The 15,572-nt window shown below is 35.1% G+C and overlaps 2 protein-coding genes across 6 annotated transcripts in view; both read right to left on the bottom strand.

Annotated features, from left to right (window-relative positions):
* Positions 1-15,572, bottom strand: part of LOC120330831 (peripheral plasma membrane protein CASK-like) — a 69,885-nt gene that overhangs the window by 27,808 nt on the left and 26,505 nt on the right. The gene's annotated exons all lie outside the window — the stretch shown is intronic.
* LOC120330861 (uncharacterized) lies at positions 819-8,029 on the bottom strand. The gene is made up of 3 exons (XM_039397827.2): positions 7,885-8,029; positions 3,250-3,397; positions 819-2,918 (listed from the first exon to the last, which is right to left on the bottom strand). Exons 2-3 carry the CDS (start codon positions 3,387-3,389, stop codon positions 2,018-2,020), a joined length of 1,041 nt encoding a protein of 346 aa, XP_039253761.2. The 5' UTR covers positions 3,390-3,397; positions 7,885-8,029; the 3' UTR covers positions 819-2,017.

The following is a 15,572-nucleotide window of genomic DNA, read 5'->3' as shown; positions in this document are numbered from 1 at the left end:
AAGAGGTTGGCAAGGTTAGACAGTGAATCTTTCTCTTTATTTGATGGAAATTTTTTGTCCAATTTTAAATTAAATGGGAAATTTAACAATTGAAGTGAATGAAATTATTTTTTTTAAAAAAAAGTAGGCTTTTTGTCAGACCAGTGAACTTGAGTTGGGCAAATTTTCATTGAGTTTGTTTTTTCAAACTTTACTTAATGTGAGTCTGAAAATTTGGTGCTTCCGTAGTATGTGTATACTACATTCCGGTGTTCGCCATCTTGGTTCACATTCTACGGGAGTACCCTTTTTCTAATAAAATAATAAAGAATAAAACCCAAATTTCCACATCCTTTCACGTGGATTAAAGCACTCCAGTGGGTTGAAAACTGTATCATTATATTGTGTTCACACTTGGGCTTCCTTTTGGGATATAAAGTAGAAAAAAATTTTATAAAAAAAAAACAACAAAAATTAGATTTTTGCATCTCATATTCTCAAAGAGTTCTAACAGAGCTGCTCTACTTCAGTGAAACTTTTTCAGACTGTTTTTCTGATATATTTTGCACGGGTACTTTTAAGAATATTTCTTTTACTCATCAACCATTAGGCCCTAATATTTCCTTCATGGCTTTTCAGAAGCGAACACCAGAGTTCTATTCAGCGAAATCACGCTAAAGAGCGCACTCTAATGATATTTAACATATGCGACCTAATGCCTAAAAACAAATACCCGCCTCATAAATGTGTGTCTCGTGATCACTAATATTACCTTTAGTCTTAACATATTCTAGCTTATCTTTCCGACAAGAAATAGTTAAATCACCAAGCTCGCAAAATAATGCAAACCTTTCAATGAATTGTTTATTTAAAAAAGAACAAAAACCAGCGCACAGTGCAATAATAGCACAATATAGCACCTTGAAAATCAATAAAGTAAAGCACAAGTGAGCAATGCTCAAATATATCCGGAACATAGAATAACTCCCTCGACCGTTTTACACAGTTAATTATCATCATGAAGAATAATGTATAGATACTCTGTTGGATGTCATATTTAATGTTCTCATGTCACATAAAAAGTGTTCCCATACAGAAAAATATGACAGCAAAATATTGGGTGAAATAACAGGCCTGGGAAACTAGAAAGAAATTGGCAAAAAAAAATTAAGTAATAGCCTTTTAACGACTTCTTTCAATATTTGAAAAAATGAAATCTTTGGGTCTGTTAGTAGCAGAAAAAGTGATTTTTTTCCAACAACAACTTTCAATAAAACGATCTATATGAGTTTTTTGACCAAGAAATCAACGAACCTGTACCGACTGACCATTTTGGGAACCATTTAAATATTAAAGTAATTTTAGATAAAACCAGATAACAAGGAACATTCGTAGATAGAGGGTTTATTATTCATGAAGAATAAAGAAAAAGGCACTAGGTGGGGCAGTCTGTTTAGAAGACAGAGGGAAGGAGGGTTAATTCATAAAAATTTAACCCAACAAAGATTCAAATATGAAAATCTTGAACTGCACAGAAAATCATAAAATAATGCAGATTATTAATTAATTTAATTAATTTGACATTTGCAATGTATTTAATTGTCATTATAGGAAAATAAAATTTAAATTCATCACGGGTAAGAGGAAAGCTGATAAGACGACCCGATCGTATGGCGAACAACGCCTCCTGTCCGGTTACCAGTCTACGCCAGGTATTGGATTAGTTAACCAGTGTTTTGGGGGTGTATGGACATTATTATGATGGAGGAAGCCATGGACGGTAAATAATTGTCATTGAAATAAAAAGTTTTCATTTTTATCCTGTGGGAGAGGAAAGCTGATATGATGGCTTGATCATATGGCGACCAACAGCCTCTTGTCCAGTTACCATCCGGTCCGGTCCATGGACTTGATGGTGGAACAGTTTAGTAAAAGTTTTTCTTCATCTTTGCTCAGAAGCAAGTTTTTACAGTTTATTTTGTACATTCTTTCACTCCTTGCACCTCTGTTTTATATAAAACTTGACTCATTGCACCACTCATGTCAGAGTGCTAGTGCTGGACTCGCTACTGGAAGAGAATCGCCGAGATAAGAGACGAGATTGTAAGATATCTGTTTCTGTCAGACCTGTGGGAGGAATTTCTTCTGTTTGCAGTCCGAGGAATTTACGCAAAGTATGCGGGCTGTGCGTAGCATGACTCCCTGATCCATCTAGTGGTGGTACTTGTAAGAAACCAGTCGGATTATTAGCTCCAACTAGTGTTGAATGATGGACATGGTTTTCCGTTAAATGTTCTCCGGTGACATGGACCATGGGCACAGTGATAAACTCGGTTGTCCCAGCTTGCGGGGTAACGGGGTCTTCAATGGGGCTAAGGACGTGACCCGGGGAGGAAGCTGATGCTTTTTGGTTTTCTATATGCATTGTTGTTTTATATGACATGTGGGAATTTCCCTGATTTGCATAGTTTGGAATGGCAAGAGAAATTGGGGGAATTCCCGGCTCATATTTTCTTCGTGGGATTGGGGAGGATCCTTGTGATCGAGCTCTCTGCTTCCCTCGCCTGAGAAAAAGAGGTTTCGACGTTGCAGAAACGCTGCGAGTGCGTTCCCTCTCCAGATTATCATCTAGTCTATGAGAGAAAAAAGGGGAATACCCTCCAAAATTCCTCCCTGATGAGAGATCGTCATTTGAAGAATTGCTCGAGCTGTCGCTGTCAGTCGACTTTCGCCACGGCAAACTTGAAAGTAAATGTACGCGTTCATCGCAAGTCACATCAGATTTATCGCTCTCAGATACAGCATGATGGCGCCGTGATTCTGTATGATGACGTCGTGAATCTGTATGATGGCGCCTACGGTGGTGATGATGCTTTGGTTCAATTTTCTCCGAAGGACAAGAATGAACTTTTCGTGAGAAGACGGGTGATTGTTGGTACCTACGAGAAATACAACAATAATTTTGAATTTTGAAGACTAAGATTACATTCCCAAATGGCAGGGACTTTCCCTCCTTCCTGGGGGTGGTATTTTGAAGGGAATCCCCCTTTTGAAACATAAAGGGCATTTTTCTGTATCAAACATAGCAATTTTTCTTTGCTTGAAACGCTTTTTAGAACCTCATGACTCCAGAAAACCGATATTTTCCAATTGGCAAATTAGAAATTTCAGAACCCCCCCCCCCCCCTTGATAAATTCCTAGCTATGCCACTGTTCAAAGTAGAGGCTGCTTGCTTAAAGCCTGGTTCATAGACACTCAAACCAACTCACCTATGCGGCGTTTTCTTTTGTGACGTCTGCAATTGCATGACGCTGTCCCATCTCTTTTCATACGACGGTTCAAATCCAAAAGCACTTTTTCTATGCTTAGCAACAGGTGACGTAACTATTTCAGTCATTGACGACGCCATTATTATTTCTGAAATTAAAAAAACAAGGATTTGTTATTTGACATGAAGTTGGACTGTGGATCAATCTGTTGAATTGTGGTTGTTGAGAAGACCGCAACTTATAAACCAAGTGATTTGGAAAAGTACTTAAAGAAATTCAAAGTTACTTGAAAGCTATTGATATCCCTGTGTGATGTGGGACTCAATATTCAACTCAAAAATTCTGCTACTAGCCTCAATATATATCAGTAGACGATTGCCTAGAGCTTAGTTCATTCCACACAAGCAGGGGCGGACACTTTCCATAATTTTGGGGGGGCGAACTTGGATCGCCTACCGAAAAACACCGCGCCGTGTATCGTCACGTAACAATAACCTGTCGATGTCATTCTCTAAGTATTAGCATGTCAGTTTGCTACTCATATATCGATTACCTAGGCTGCTTTGCTCGGACACGAAACTTGCGCGTCACTGAACCAATTTCTTGAATTCCGCGAGAATTAGCCCACGGCTCTTGCTAACATACAGAAAATAACAAATTTGAGGAGTCGTATTAGGTTATTGTTTCAATTCCTAGTTCTGCATAAAGCGCACTAACGCCGTTTCGTGAAATTAGAAATGCAAAACAAAGTAACAAGCTATTGTGCGAATTTTTTTCCTAAATTTTACCAAGGAATTATCATTTGACTAGTAGAATTGCCATTATTGCCGATTTATTAAATCATCATTTGAACTCGAAATAACATTCAGGATTCCCGCAATGACTTTGCAGGGTTTTTATTTATAATTTAATACGAAAATAAACAGGCACAAGTTCAGGCGCGCAGCCAGGATTTAAAAAAAAAAGGCGGGGTCAAAGTCGGAACTTCCCACTGCCGTCTGCAACAAGCACCGCGATTACCCGCTCAATAAAAGAGCCGCCTATTTGAGCGTATAATGATTTTTCTGTCGATCCATGACAGCCACGAGGTTCTAAAATGTCCTTATATATTAAATTGTGTGCAACCTAACTCGCGGTTGCGACTTCTTACGTCAAAATAAAAATATTACTAAACTTAAAGTACCACGGCGATATGTGGACATAAAAATATGAGATAAGCTGCCTGATGTATTCAATTTTGATACGTATTTTTGCAATCTTCCGAACTCGTTATCGTCGTTACAAAAATCTCGATATCTGATATAAAATCCGATATAGTACAATTTTATTTCATACAATGAAAATAATTATAAGGTATACTAGTAAATCAAAAATACAAATACACCGCCTCGAAATCCACGCGGAACAGTCACCGCGATTACGCCACTTGTTAATAGAGCCGACTTCATCAACGAAAAATGATTTTTCACTTGTGCAAAGTAATCAATCAAAGACCGATACGGGCATATTCAAAATGTCTTGATTTATTAATTTAATTGTCTTCAATTTAAACTGCGGTTGAGTCGACAAAACAAGGGCCACTCTAAAACACGACGGAAAAAACCTTTCGAAAAATCCGTAAATTTTCTGTCAATTCTCACGTAGTAAAAGTTATTTCAGTACAATAAAAATACATAAATAAATACAAAAAGTGATCGAATATACTTTAATTATCTTATATATCATCACAAACCGTGGAAAAGTCGCGTTCTCAGCTTTGTTTAATGTTAACACGAAAATTTTCGACGTCAATTTTAAAGTAATGGATAAAAAGGCAAATCCCGCTCACAATTGACCGTGTTTCGATTTTAGTAACGAAATATTTTTAAAGGTCAAGCAAACATAATTTGTACCGTTGGCACACGAAATTTTGCGATTTTCGATGCCTAGAAAAGCGTTTTTAGACTGTCGCGGGCCTCAAAACTTATATTGTTTACAGTTTTATTTTTAGTATTTTATATTGCCGCTTTTCAACTTTTCGACAAAGTAAATGCTTTGATCTTTGCCCGCAAATTATGCTGGGCCTTGCACGAAATCCATAACGTAAAAAGATACGTCCCGCGGTGAAAATTGTTTAAAACAACTTTAGATCTAGTTAATTTTTTAGCGATAATAATTAATTGTTGTAATGAAACACAGTTTGCCTCTTTCATTTCTTTCGCAAGTGCCAACAATAACACTATTGAAAGATTTTGACAATGAGAAAATCATATTAAATTGTACAAAAATGAGTTAGTTGTGCAAAACCGTGGCGCGTGATCGGCGGTGCGTTTGAAAACGGAGTATTACCCGTGCGGGCGCGCATGTTTCACGAAAATGTGAGGTGCTCCGAAGGCGCATTATTGTAAGAAAACAGTTATGATATCGGTAACTATTAACCGTTTAATGGCGCTTGACTATCGCACTTTTCGGAAATGATAATTTTGTAGGGCGGAAACAACATGTATTAAATTTTTTTGCGAAATTATTGGGGGGGCGACCGCCCCCCCTCGCCCAACCGGTGGTGTCCGCCCCTGCACACAAGTGATCCTAAACTAATGAGCCAAGCGATTTGAAATTTTCACTAGCTTTCCTCAAGATGGTTGGAGTCGTTAGAAAGATAAACTTTTTTTTTTTTAAATTTTTTCTAAGTATCAGAGACATGATATTTTACATAAAATTGTGCTCCTGGTCAGTGCATATCTAGTGTCTTAACGAGACCTGTGTTTGTGGGAAAAGCACTTTCATTGTGAACTATTATATCAAGCAATTTAAAATTTTTATCACTTGGAAGTGGTTTAGGTCGCCAGCAAGTTATTAACCTTCATTTTATTCAATTTTCTTAGACTTCTACAGGACCTACGATTGCACTCAAAATGTGAGTCTAGCCTGTATATATATCAGTAGCTGTTTGGACTTCCCTGAAGTCCCTAGAAAACTATTATCCTATTTTTTGCAAAATTGTTTTCCACTCAACAAAACTTAGCTCAATGAAGTCCCGTGATTGCAACACTTTTCTCGATATGTTTGACAAACATGCGAATCTATTTATACCAGTCTCCACATGACTAAGTTTAATTAATGACTTTAAATGTGGTAAAGTTGAAAAAAACAATAATTAGATTTACTTAGATCTTAAATCTCAGGCAATTCTAATGAATCTTTCACTTCTGAGTGAGTGCATATGAGCATTGCCTTGACATTCTCTTAAAACTGCAAAATATATTAGCATACATGCGCTGATGATTTAGTTTCTGCAGGGCTAACTACTTATACTTCTTTTGTGCCAATGCAAGAATGCTGTAGCAAGAGTAAAGATACCTACCCTAATAATAAATTTCATAGCTTATTAAACATAACGAGTTCCTTAAATTTTATAGTCATTGAAAAAAGGGAGGATTGTTTCCTGCTGTGCTGGTTGCCAATTTGCTGAACTATGCAAATATTTCAAGTGATTTAATAGTCTTGCTGCACACTAACACAAATACATTTCTGTAATGCTGTCTTACCAAAGTTTAACTATGTATAACTGAAGTCTGACTTTGATCAGACGAAATACAGAAACACATTTGTGTTGGTAGGCAGCAGGACTCTTCAATCACTTAATATATTTGCATAGTTCAGCAAATTTGCAACCAGCACAGCAGGAAACAATCCTCCCCGTTTTCAATGGCAATAAAATTTAAGGAGCTCATTATGTTTAATAAGCTATGAAATTTGTTATATGAGCTGAACAGTCGGCCAAGCTTAATATCACATTGAACGAGCATAAATTATAGATGGGCCTGGGCTGTTATAAATCATTATCTGTGGGCCAGCTTTGGTCGTGTGACATATGAGCATATTCAATTATATTGGGAAATTGTCTGATGTTGCAGAAATTTTATGACTTAATTAACTCCAACACAAAAGTTTCTGAAAGTTATTGTGTCAGTGTGCAGCAAGACTCTTGAAACACTTATGGTTTTTTACAATGCGCAAGTACATGCCCTACATCTGGTCACCAACATTTTAGGTAGCTACTACAGTATTTATTATATTAACAGTAATGCACTCAAGATTTCTGGCAGAAAATTTACAGAAATATATACATTCATGTTGAGATACCCAAAATCACTGTTTTTCAGTGCAAATATTTTTTGTCACAAAACTTTGTATTTTTTTTTATAATATCACTATGTAGCATTCTTAAATTGCTGTTATACTTGTGAAGGGTATATGTTGCACAAATGTGTCTTAGGCCAACAAGTTACTAGATTTGGGCTTTGCTTTCCATTGGTATATTATTCATTAGACAAGGATTGCAGTGCTAAATATTAGTTTGTAAGAATTTCAGAATCGGGAAGGTGTGCCGTCAAAATATAGCATCCCACAGAAGTTTTTGGGTTAATTCACTACACATTACATTGTTACATTTTGAAACAAGTTAACATACATAAGATGTTCAAAATGGAAAAAAAAACTTAAAATTATTAAATTGATAAAATTATTACAAAAAACGAAATAAAAGTAGATTTGTATCTAAAACGTTTGCCTGTATAGAGCATTATTCAGAGTTCATGGCATATAATACACAGTAAATATTAATATAAAAGAAATAAATAAATGAAATCTTACCTTAAAATGTTTCAGTCTTCACAGTAGAGAATCCTTTTCCAACAAGTAATGGCACAGTGAAACGGCAATTCCTCTTGAAACTTTTAAACTATCATTTACATCTATGTGTGTCTAGTAAACTATAAGAATTATTCAATCATTATTCAGTGTATATTACCTATATGTCTAGAATACCTGTTTCTATACTTGACTGAAGTTAAGTTGGAACGATCTGATAAAACTGGATAATCTGCCATTCAATATACGTTCTAAAACTCTGCTTATAAATATATTCTAAAAACTTCAGCTGAAAATCAATAGAATTAAAAGAGAATCAGTGGTGGGCAAAGAGCAGGACAGTATCCAATCCACCTCGCTCTTTCTAGCAAAGACTGTCCTGTTCTATTGTAGTCTTTACAAAACCTACAATGGTCGGACATGCTTGGCCATTGATGCCTTGTTGTTTACTTATGCCTGGTTTCCTGTTGCTCTCATATTATAATAGAAGGCTGTACAGCAATGATAGTCTGTGGTAGTTTATTTGTTTATGTACAGGGTGTCCATAAAGTCCCTTTACAATTTCAATTTTGTTATGAAGTCGGTTCTGAATATTATTTTAACCAGGTTTATTGTTTTTTAATCAGTGATTGTTCAAGTATTTTTACTTCATTCAATACATCCGTGAGGGCCAAAACAATATATTGTATCGATAAATTCCCTTTGCAATTTGAAAAAGTTTTAATCAAACTTATTTTATTTTAACTAGTGTAATATTCAAGTTTTTTAGACTTGGCTCATGGTACATAATAAAGTTCTGTGAAAACCGCATTTTTCTAAAAGTTTGGTAAAGTTAAAACCAAAACAAGTACAGCTTCCAAAGCTAGACCAAAAGATAGTCAACAATACCAGAAGATCAAGCTACTTTGATTTTACTGAGGGCAATGTAGTGAACTAAAGCAGGGCTTTTCAACTATTGCTCTACCAAAGATCTATGAATAAAACCTAAAAATTATTGGGTCCAGTCTTTTCAGAAATTATATGTCAGCATCTTTAAACGCGCACTTCCTCGGCGTGACAGTTCATATATAGTCAAGGCAAATATGATCAAATTATAAAATAAACTTTAAAATTGTAATAATTTAATTCAATAAAATTTATCAAAACCTTCACATATCCAAAATTGGGCCAATTATCCCCAAAAAAAAGGTACGGCCCACCAAATCAAATACTCCAAAGATCCGGATTCGGACTGAAATTCGCCAGTCGAGTAGCTTTGAATTAGAGCCTGAACGTTCAATTGAAACACCGCAACCCACTGCCAATGAAGTCAAGGGCTAAGATGAGAGCAGTTTCGCAATCCTAGTTCTCAAGGGAGAAATATTTATAGATGTGATTATGAATTTGGTTTGGTAATTGAAAGCTAATTAGAAATGAAATAATAGTTCAAATAAAGTTGATGATATTGGAGAGATATTTTGCTGTTCTACGCTGTTTTGAAATCAATACGAGGTTGTCTTATAAGCATTCATTAAAAGCACTGCAGGGGTTGGGCTGATATCATTATGAATTATTTTAACTCTAATAAATTAAAAACTTTTTAAAACTTGACTTAATATTAAATTTTACCTGTGGTTCTCTATAGTTCAGTGAAAATGGATAAGTTCCCTTTCAAGGGAATCACCTATTATGGAACACTTTTACGTAGGAAAGTACACGTCACTCATATCAATGGGTTTCTTTTTATGAACTCATAAATTGGACTTTGGTCTTCTATTGTGAGTCATGAATGCTCCCTGCATTAGCCAATCACATGGCCCCATTGATGATTAGAAGAAGATACATATTACAAGCACTTTGTGCATTTTACATGACGAAAAAAATAGAAAATTAATTTGCAATTTTTCAAGAGAATCTTGCATCCTGATTGGCAAACATTTCCTGACTATATTTAATAAAAAGAATATTCATTTCCACTATTTTGTAACGTCAAATTAATTTTCTATTAATGATTTTTGCACATTTATTTGCCGAATCTACTAATTTAGAGTATTTTCAATATTTCAAATCTTCAAATAATTTTTCAGAACATATTCGAAATAGTGGATTGTTGGGTTTTAGCCATTCCTGTGTGTATAGGAACCGACTTAGGTTACTATTGAAAAAAGATTTGAGCATTTTTGATAGTTTGGTCTGACAGAAAAGCCTATGAATGAATATAGAGTATTACCTAAAATCAAGAACAGGCACAGCTTTCGGCAAAAAAAAGAAGAAAAGATTTATAAAAATAGGATACAAACTACTTTATTTCTACTGATGACAATATGATTTACCAAATACTTCATTTTCCTATGATGCTAAATGTTCAACACGAGTGCACGTCTACGATAGGATTTCCATGTTTATCCCAGAAAGAGGAAATCCAATAAGGCGACTTATCACTGACGTGGCGTACCACTGCGTCATATTTTAACTTCTAAAACTGCTTCAGGGTATGCCGAGTCGTTTCGTGTAATACACATTAATTGATGATTATGCGTTTTCCTGTTATTGACACGACATACAGGAAATAACAAGATTATCTCAGAGACAAAAACAATCTGTACAAAACCTAGAACATTCCCCCCCCCCCAAACTCTCCAATCTATCAGCCACCGTATATCATTTACAAGTGGTTGGTAACAGATTTATTTATATTTGCTATTTTTTTGTTCCAAAATTTTCTCTAAGTTCTTTTTTACTGAATAGACAAGCACTTCTGGCATCAGGGCTACCATTTCACAATTTTAAATTACTATTTATTCATAATAGCATATGTGAAAATGATAAGGCAAAATGAAGAGGCAAAAAATATCCTGGACTAGCTTTCATAAGCCAACAGACAGACAGACTCAAGTGAAACAGATTATCAAACTACTGTAGTTATGAAAAATGAATAGGATAATATAAATTAAACACAATTTGCAAAATTCAGGTTAATTTCAAAGACAGTTAGTTTATCTCTGCAATACCATAATAATCTATACATTATAATAAGCTCACATGCAGACCCAGTGAAAACAGATTATCAAACAAGTTATGGGGAATTAACAGAGTACCCAAGTTATACATATTTAGGAACCAAATTTGCAGAAGCACTTATGTTTCAAATAAAATTAAATCCTCAGCACTAACATAAAAGCCTTAAATTCTTAAGCTCACAGCTGCTGAATGAAACTGCCACGCTGTTCGCCTCCTTTATATATGTGAAGGTTGTTATTGTCTCTCTGTGACATCAGACTAAATCAGGTCATGATTGAACGATTCTCTCCTATTTTTAAAAGTTTCATTCTCTCATTTTAGAGTTTTGTTACACTGCAGTGTTCCCATTGAATATATGTCTCAAGAATGATAGTGACAACACAAACCAAATATGGCAACCTAATAAATATATTCTGTTATTCTTTCCAAACAAATTTTTGATTTGAGTATTTTGAATTAAGTTAGGCAAAGTTCAGGTCCAGTTCCCTCAATTTATCTTAATAACAAGCATTATTGTCTTGAGTAGACCTTTTCCTAAGCTGAAATAATCGAAGGCAGCAGATCGGAAAATAAGTAGTGAGGGAATACCCTACCCCCTAACTTGTCATAATCAAACCTAAAAAAAATATTAGATACTTGGGAAAGTCTGTCTCAGAACTTTGTAACAGCAGAATATCATTGGCTACTAAAACAGTCAAAATGAATTGCAAGTGCTGTTGAAATATCATGCAAAGAAAAGCCAAAAATGACAGCACACTGTCTAAATCGCAATTAACTTTGGATGGCTTTATAAGTTTGCGCCAAATTTTAATTTACCGAGAAATCTGAGTAGGCCATGGTAAATAAGTGAACAATTTACCTTAGAACTTTCTTATATCAGGTTAACATTACCTAAGATTGTCAAAATGTAAGTTGGTTAAAACTGCTAGTACCATGCCATCTTATCAACTTACTTCTCACCACTGGACAAATATGAAATCTATCTCAATAAACTCATAATGAGATGAACTGGCTAGGTTCAAGAACTGAATTAAACTCAAAAAGTGAACACGGAAACTGAAAGTGCACACTGTATTGAATTCTAGGGAATGAATTAAAAACAAAGTAGAGTACGTGCATAAGTACAACAGTTCTCTCACTTACATATGACGCACAAACTTACTAATACTTTAGAGAAATAACTTGTTTAAAATTTGTTTTGATGTGAAGTCAATTTGTTACGACATTTGGTTACCAGTCTGTTGACTTTAAAACTTGTTCATTCGTGCCAATATGGCTGTGCTTACCGTTTTGCTATTGAAAATGTTTTTAAGAGATTTTTTATCAAAGCAAGGTCACACAAACTCATTCAGAAGTAAAGGGACTCGTCTCTGAGCAAAGTTACGGGCACTCACTCAAAAGTGAAGAAGACTCATCTTTGAGCAAAGTTACAGGCAGTCACTCAAAAGTAAAGAAGACTCATCTCTGGGAAAAGTGGGGCATTCTCTGGGCATCCACTCAAAAGTAAAAAAGATTCATATCTGAGGAAAGTTACTGGCACTCAATTAATTTTGAATTATATCCAAACTACCCTTGGGCATTCATTCACCCATGTCTCAGAGTTCAACCCGAAAGGCGGAGCTTAGAAAAACTGTTTTAAAAAAATGAAAAAAAATGAAATTTTTGCTTTTTAAAACTTTGAACTTTCCATCAGAATATTTTGGTGAATATCATTTCAAACTTTGATTAGAAAACCAGCTTTGAAAGTAATTTTTTTGTGCACTTTCAACAAAATTTAAAAATTTTCCCTATTTGCCCAAAACTTGAAAACATGACTTGACTCTAATATCAATTCAAACTTTGATTATAAACTGGCAAATAAAGGAGCTTTTTTCAAAATTTTGAAATTCACCCTTTGTCTTGAAACCATCAAATCAATGAGCCAACACTTCTGGGAAGGCTTAACAATAATTCTCATAAATCTGCAAGATCAGCCCTTAACATTTTTGCTGTTCTAACAATTTTTTTATTCGCTTAAACGAATTCAACAACATTTTTGAAGAATGTATACTCAAGCATGACCTATGTTTATTCAAGCATGAAGAAATTATTTTTATAACTTATACGCGGCCATATATAATCTCAGCTAAACTTTGATGGCTCATTGAAACTAATACTTGATGACCAAATATACAATATCTAGGTCACATGAACTTGCTTAGAGTAGCAAAATTTCTTATTCAAGATTTGAAACAGCAAAACTGCTTTTTTTGCTGCTGAGTTTCTAACACTAAGGCAGCATTTCACAACAATGAAGGATTTTTTTTTGCAGGTGGAAGATATTTTACTTTAAATTTGGTGTAATAGTACTGACATTGTTAAAAGTCGGTTTGCGCAAGGCTAATTCCCTATCCTTCCCCAATGCCTTTACACTAGTACACTGCTTCTCAACCCGTAGGCCAGGGCTATTTTCAACTATTTTCATCAAAGGTCCGTATACAAAATAGTAAAGAGTAAAAAGTGAGTTGATGATCTGAGAAACTTATATTGGTATGACAATTTATACCTCAGCCGGTTAATGACAAATGCATAACGATTATTAAATAAAGAGCAACAATGCATTCGAAGTCAACAAGCAGCTTCGATCCAAATTTAATACCCGAAAGGTCCGGATTCGGACCGCGGTCCGCCAGGTGAGTATCCCTGCCGTAGGTCATGGCCTACTGCTGGGCACAGGAACATTCTCAGGTGGGCCACAAACATATTAAAAATTGCTAGAGTTGTTGATATTTGATTGTAGTAGCAATGGATGGATGATGCTGTTTTTTGTTACAAGATGGTAATTTTCACCCAATTATTATTAAATTGAAAGTGTCTATTTACGTAGAATTTTTGTGCAACGAAAATGGGTCACGAAAGAAAAAGATTGAGAACCACTGCGCTAGTAGCTAGAATAAAGATGACAGTTCTATTGTAACACTTACATCGTGAACATTTAGTCATAAGAAAAGTCTAAATAACAACACAAATTTGTTGCCAATCGAGCCAGTGTGAAACGGCTAACGCTTCCCAACTGGAGCCTTGTTGAGAGTGATACATCTTTAAAAACAGAAATGCTGGTATACTGTAAACCTGAGCTTTATTCATAGGCCGCACGTAGACAGCGCTTACGAGTTTCGGTTACGCACTGTCTCGTCTGTGCGTCCTAATTACAACGGCTTCCTTCAATTGTTATCGAAACTGCAGTCAAAAATAATGATCAATAATCAAGATTGCTCTGATTATTCAGAGTTGGAGTCAAGGCAGCCGAAACCGGATAATTCATTATTCCTAATTTTTATAAATACATTCTGATATATTCTTTCCAGAATATTGAATTTATTTTGAAATGGGTCTGCAAGAAAAATTCTTCACCACAATTTTAAATTCATAGAAACCAAATTTAAAGTAACAAGTTGATTGAATGCTGAATCCAATTTTTATCATAACTTTTTTGCACTCTTCACTCTTTTATTGCAAAACAAAATCTGCAAATTACTTCATTATATTCATTTGAAGTGATCTTTCTTTATCGACATAGATGGTGAAGTAGTAGATAATGCATAACAAACATCAGATTTGGGCTTCATTTAATTCTTCTTAGATTTCGTGGTTGCTTACTAATTTTACGTGAGACTTCCTTTTTTCACTACTTGGAAATGAGTTCACAAAACATTACTCAGAGTAATTTCTCATAAAATATATCACATGGAGCATTAGCAAGCTAACAGAAGCCACATTGTAGCTTTGGGATTTGGTTACGTCGTGAAATGTTCTGGAGAAACGCAAGGAGAAAATGCCATGTTCATTACCTTAAATGTTGATAAGAGCAATACTTGTTGAAAAACAAGAAACGTACATGCTGTACGACAGACAGTTCTTGCAATTTGTTTTATGCCAAACCTGAATGCCTAATAAACACAAATATATTGACAACTCAAACAAATAAGTTTTCGCTATTAATGATCAACTCTATAATGTTGCAATACGGCATGTGAGCATATATTGACAATTGTTGGATGAACGTGCGAGAAAGGACTTGTAACTTTGAGAAATTTTAATGTGTTTCACTCTGAGTAAGGCCATGAACAAGCAGGAACTGATATGTAAGAAGCAATTATTATTGAAATAACTGGGATTTTTCTGGTTTAGCATTGTCCACCCAATTTATTTCACTGATGGTGTTATATTGTGTCAGTCCAATGTTGTAACTATGAGGTCATCATTAATATCAAACCCATATTTTGGCGCTCCAGATGTATGTGTACCAATTGGTGGTAACTCATTTTGTTTGCCTACTTTACATCAAGTTGTGTAAAGGACTGAAACCTATGAGCAGGGGGATATTCACTTGGCTAACACAGGCAGTCCCCAAATTTATAATAGAACTAAAATATAGAAAATAGGAATTAATTAATGGCCTAACCCTAACCTGGTACACATACTATGGGAGACAGGTTTGGGATCAATCTTGGATTCAATTGAGTAGGCTATGCACAAGCTAAAAAATTTGGCTCCTTCAAAAATAATATCTCGTTGCATCGTTGGATATTAGTGGTTGATCATGCAGGGCCTTGTTCAGAGCAAAAAAGATGAATAAGCGTCATTCGGCAAGAGAGAGATTTATTGTTTTGTCAACCAGAAAACAAACGAAAAAATATATACAATATACA

Source organism: Styela clava, chromosome 7 (genome assembly GCF_964204865.1).
Source record: "Styela clava chromosome 7, kaStyClav1.hap1.2, whole genome shotgun sequence".
NCBI classification, from domain to species: domain Eukaryota; kingdom Metazoa; phylum Chordata; class Ascidiacea; order Stolidobranchia; family Styelidae; genus Styela; species Styela clava.
The sequence above is the reverse complement of the archived record's forward strand: the minus strand, read 5'-3'. Positions and strand labels throughout refer to the sequence as shown.

Coding starts and splice junctions, on each gene's coding strand:
- LOC120330861 (XM_039397827.2), bottom strand. CDS start 3,389: ATGGCGTCGTCAATGACTGAAATAGTTACGTCACCTGTTGCTAAGCAT. Junction 2,919..3,249: donor CAAAAGAAAACGCCGCATAG/GTGAGTTGGTTT, acceptor TATTTCTCGTAG/GTACCAACAATCACCCGTCT.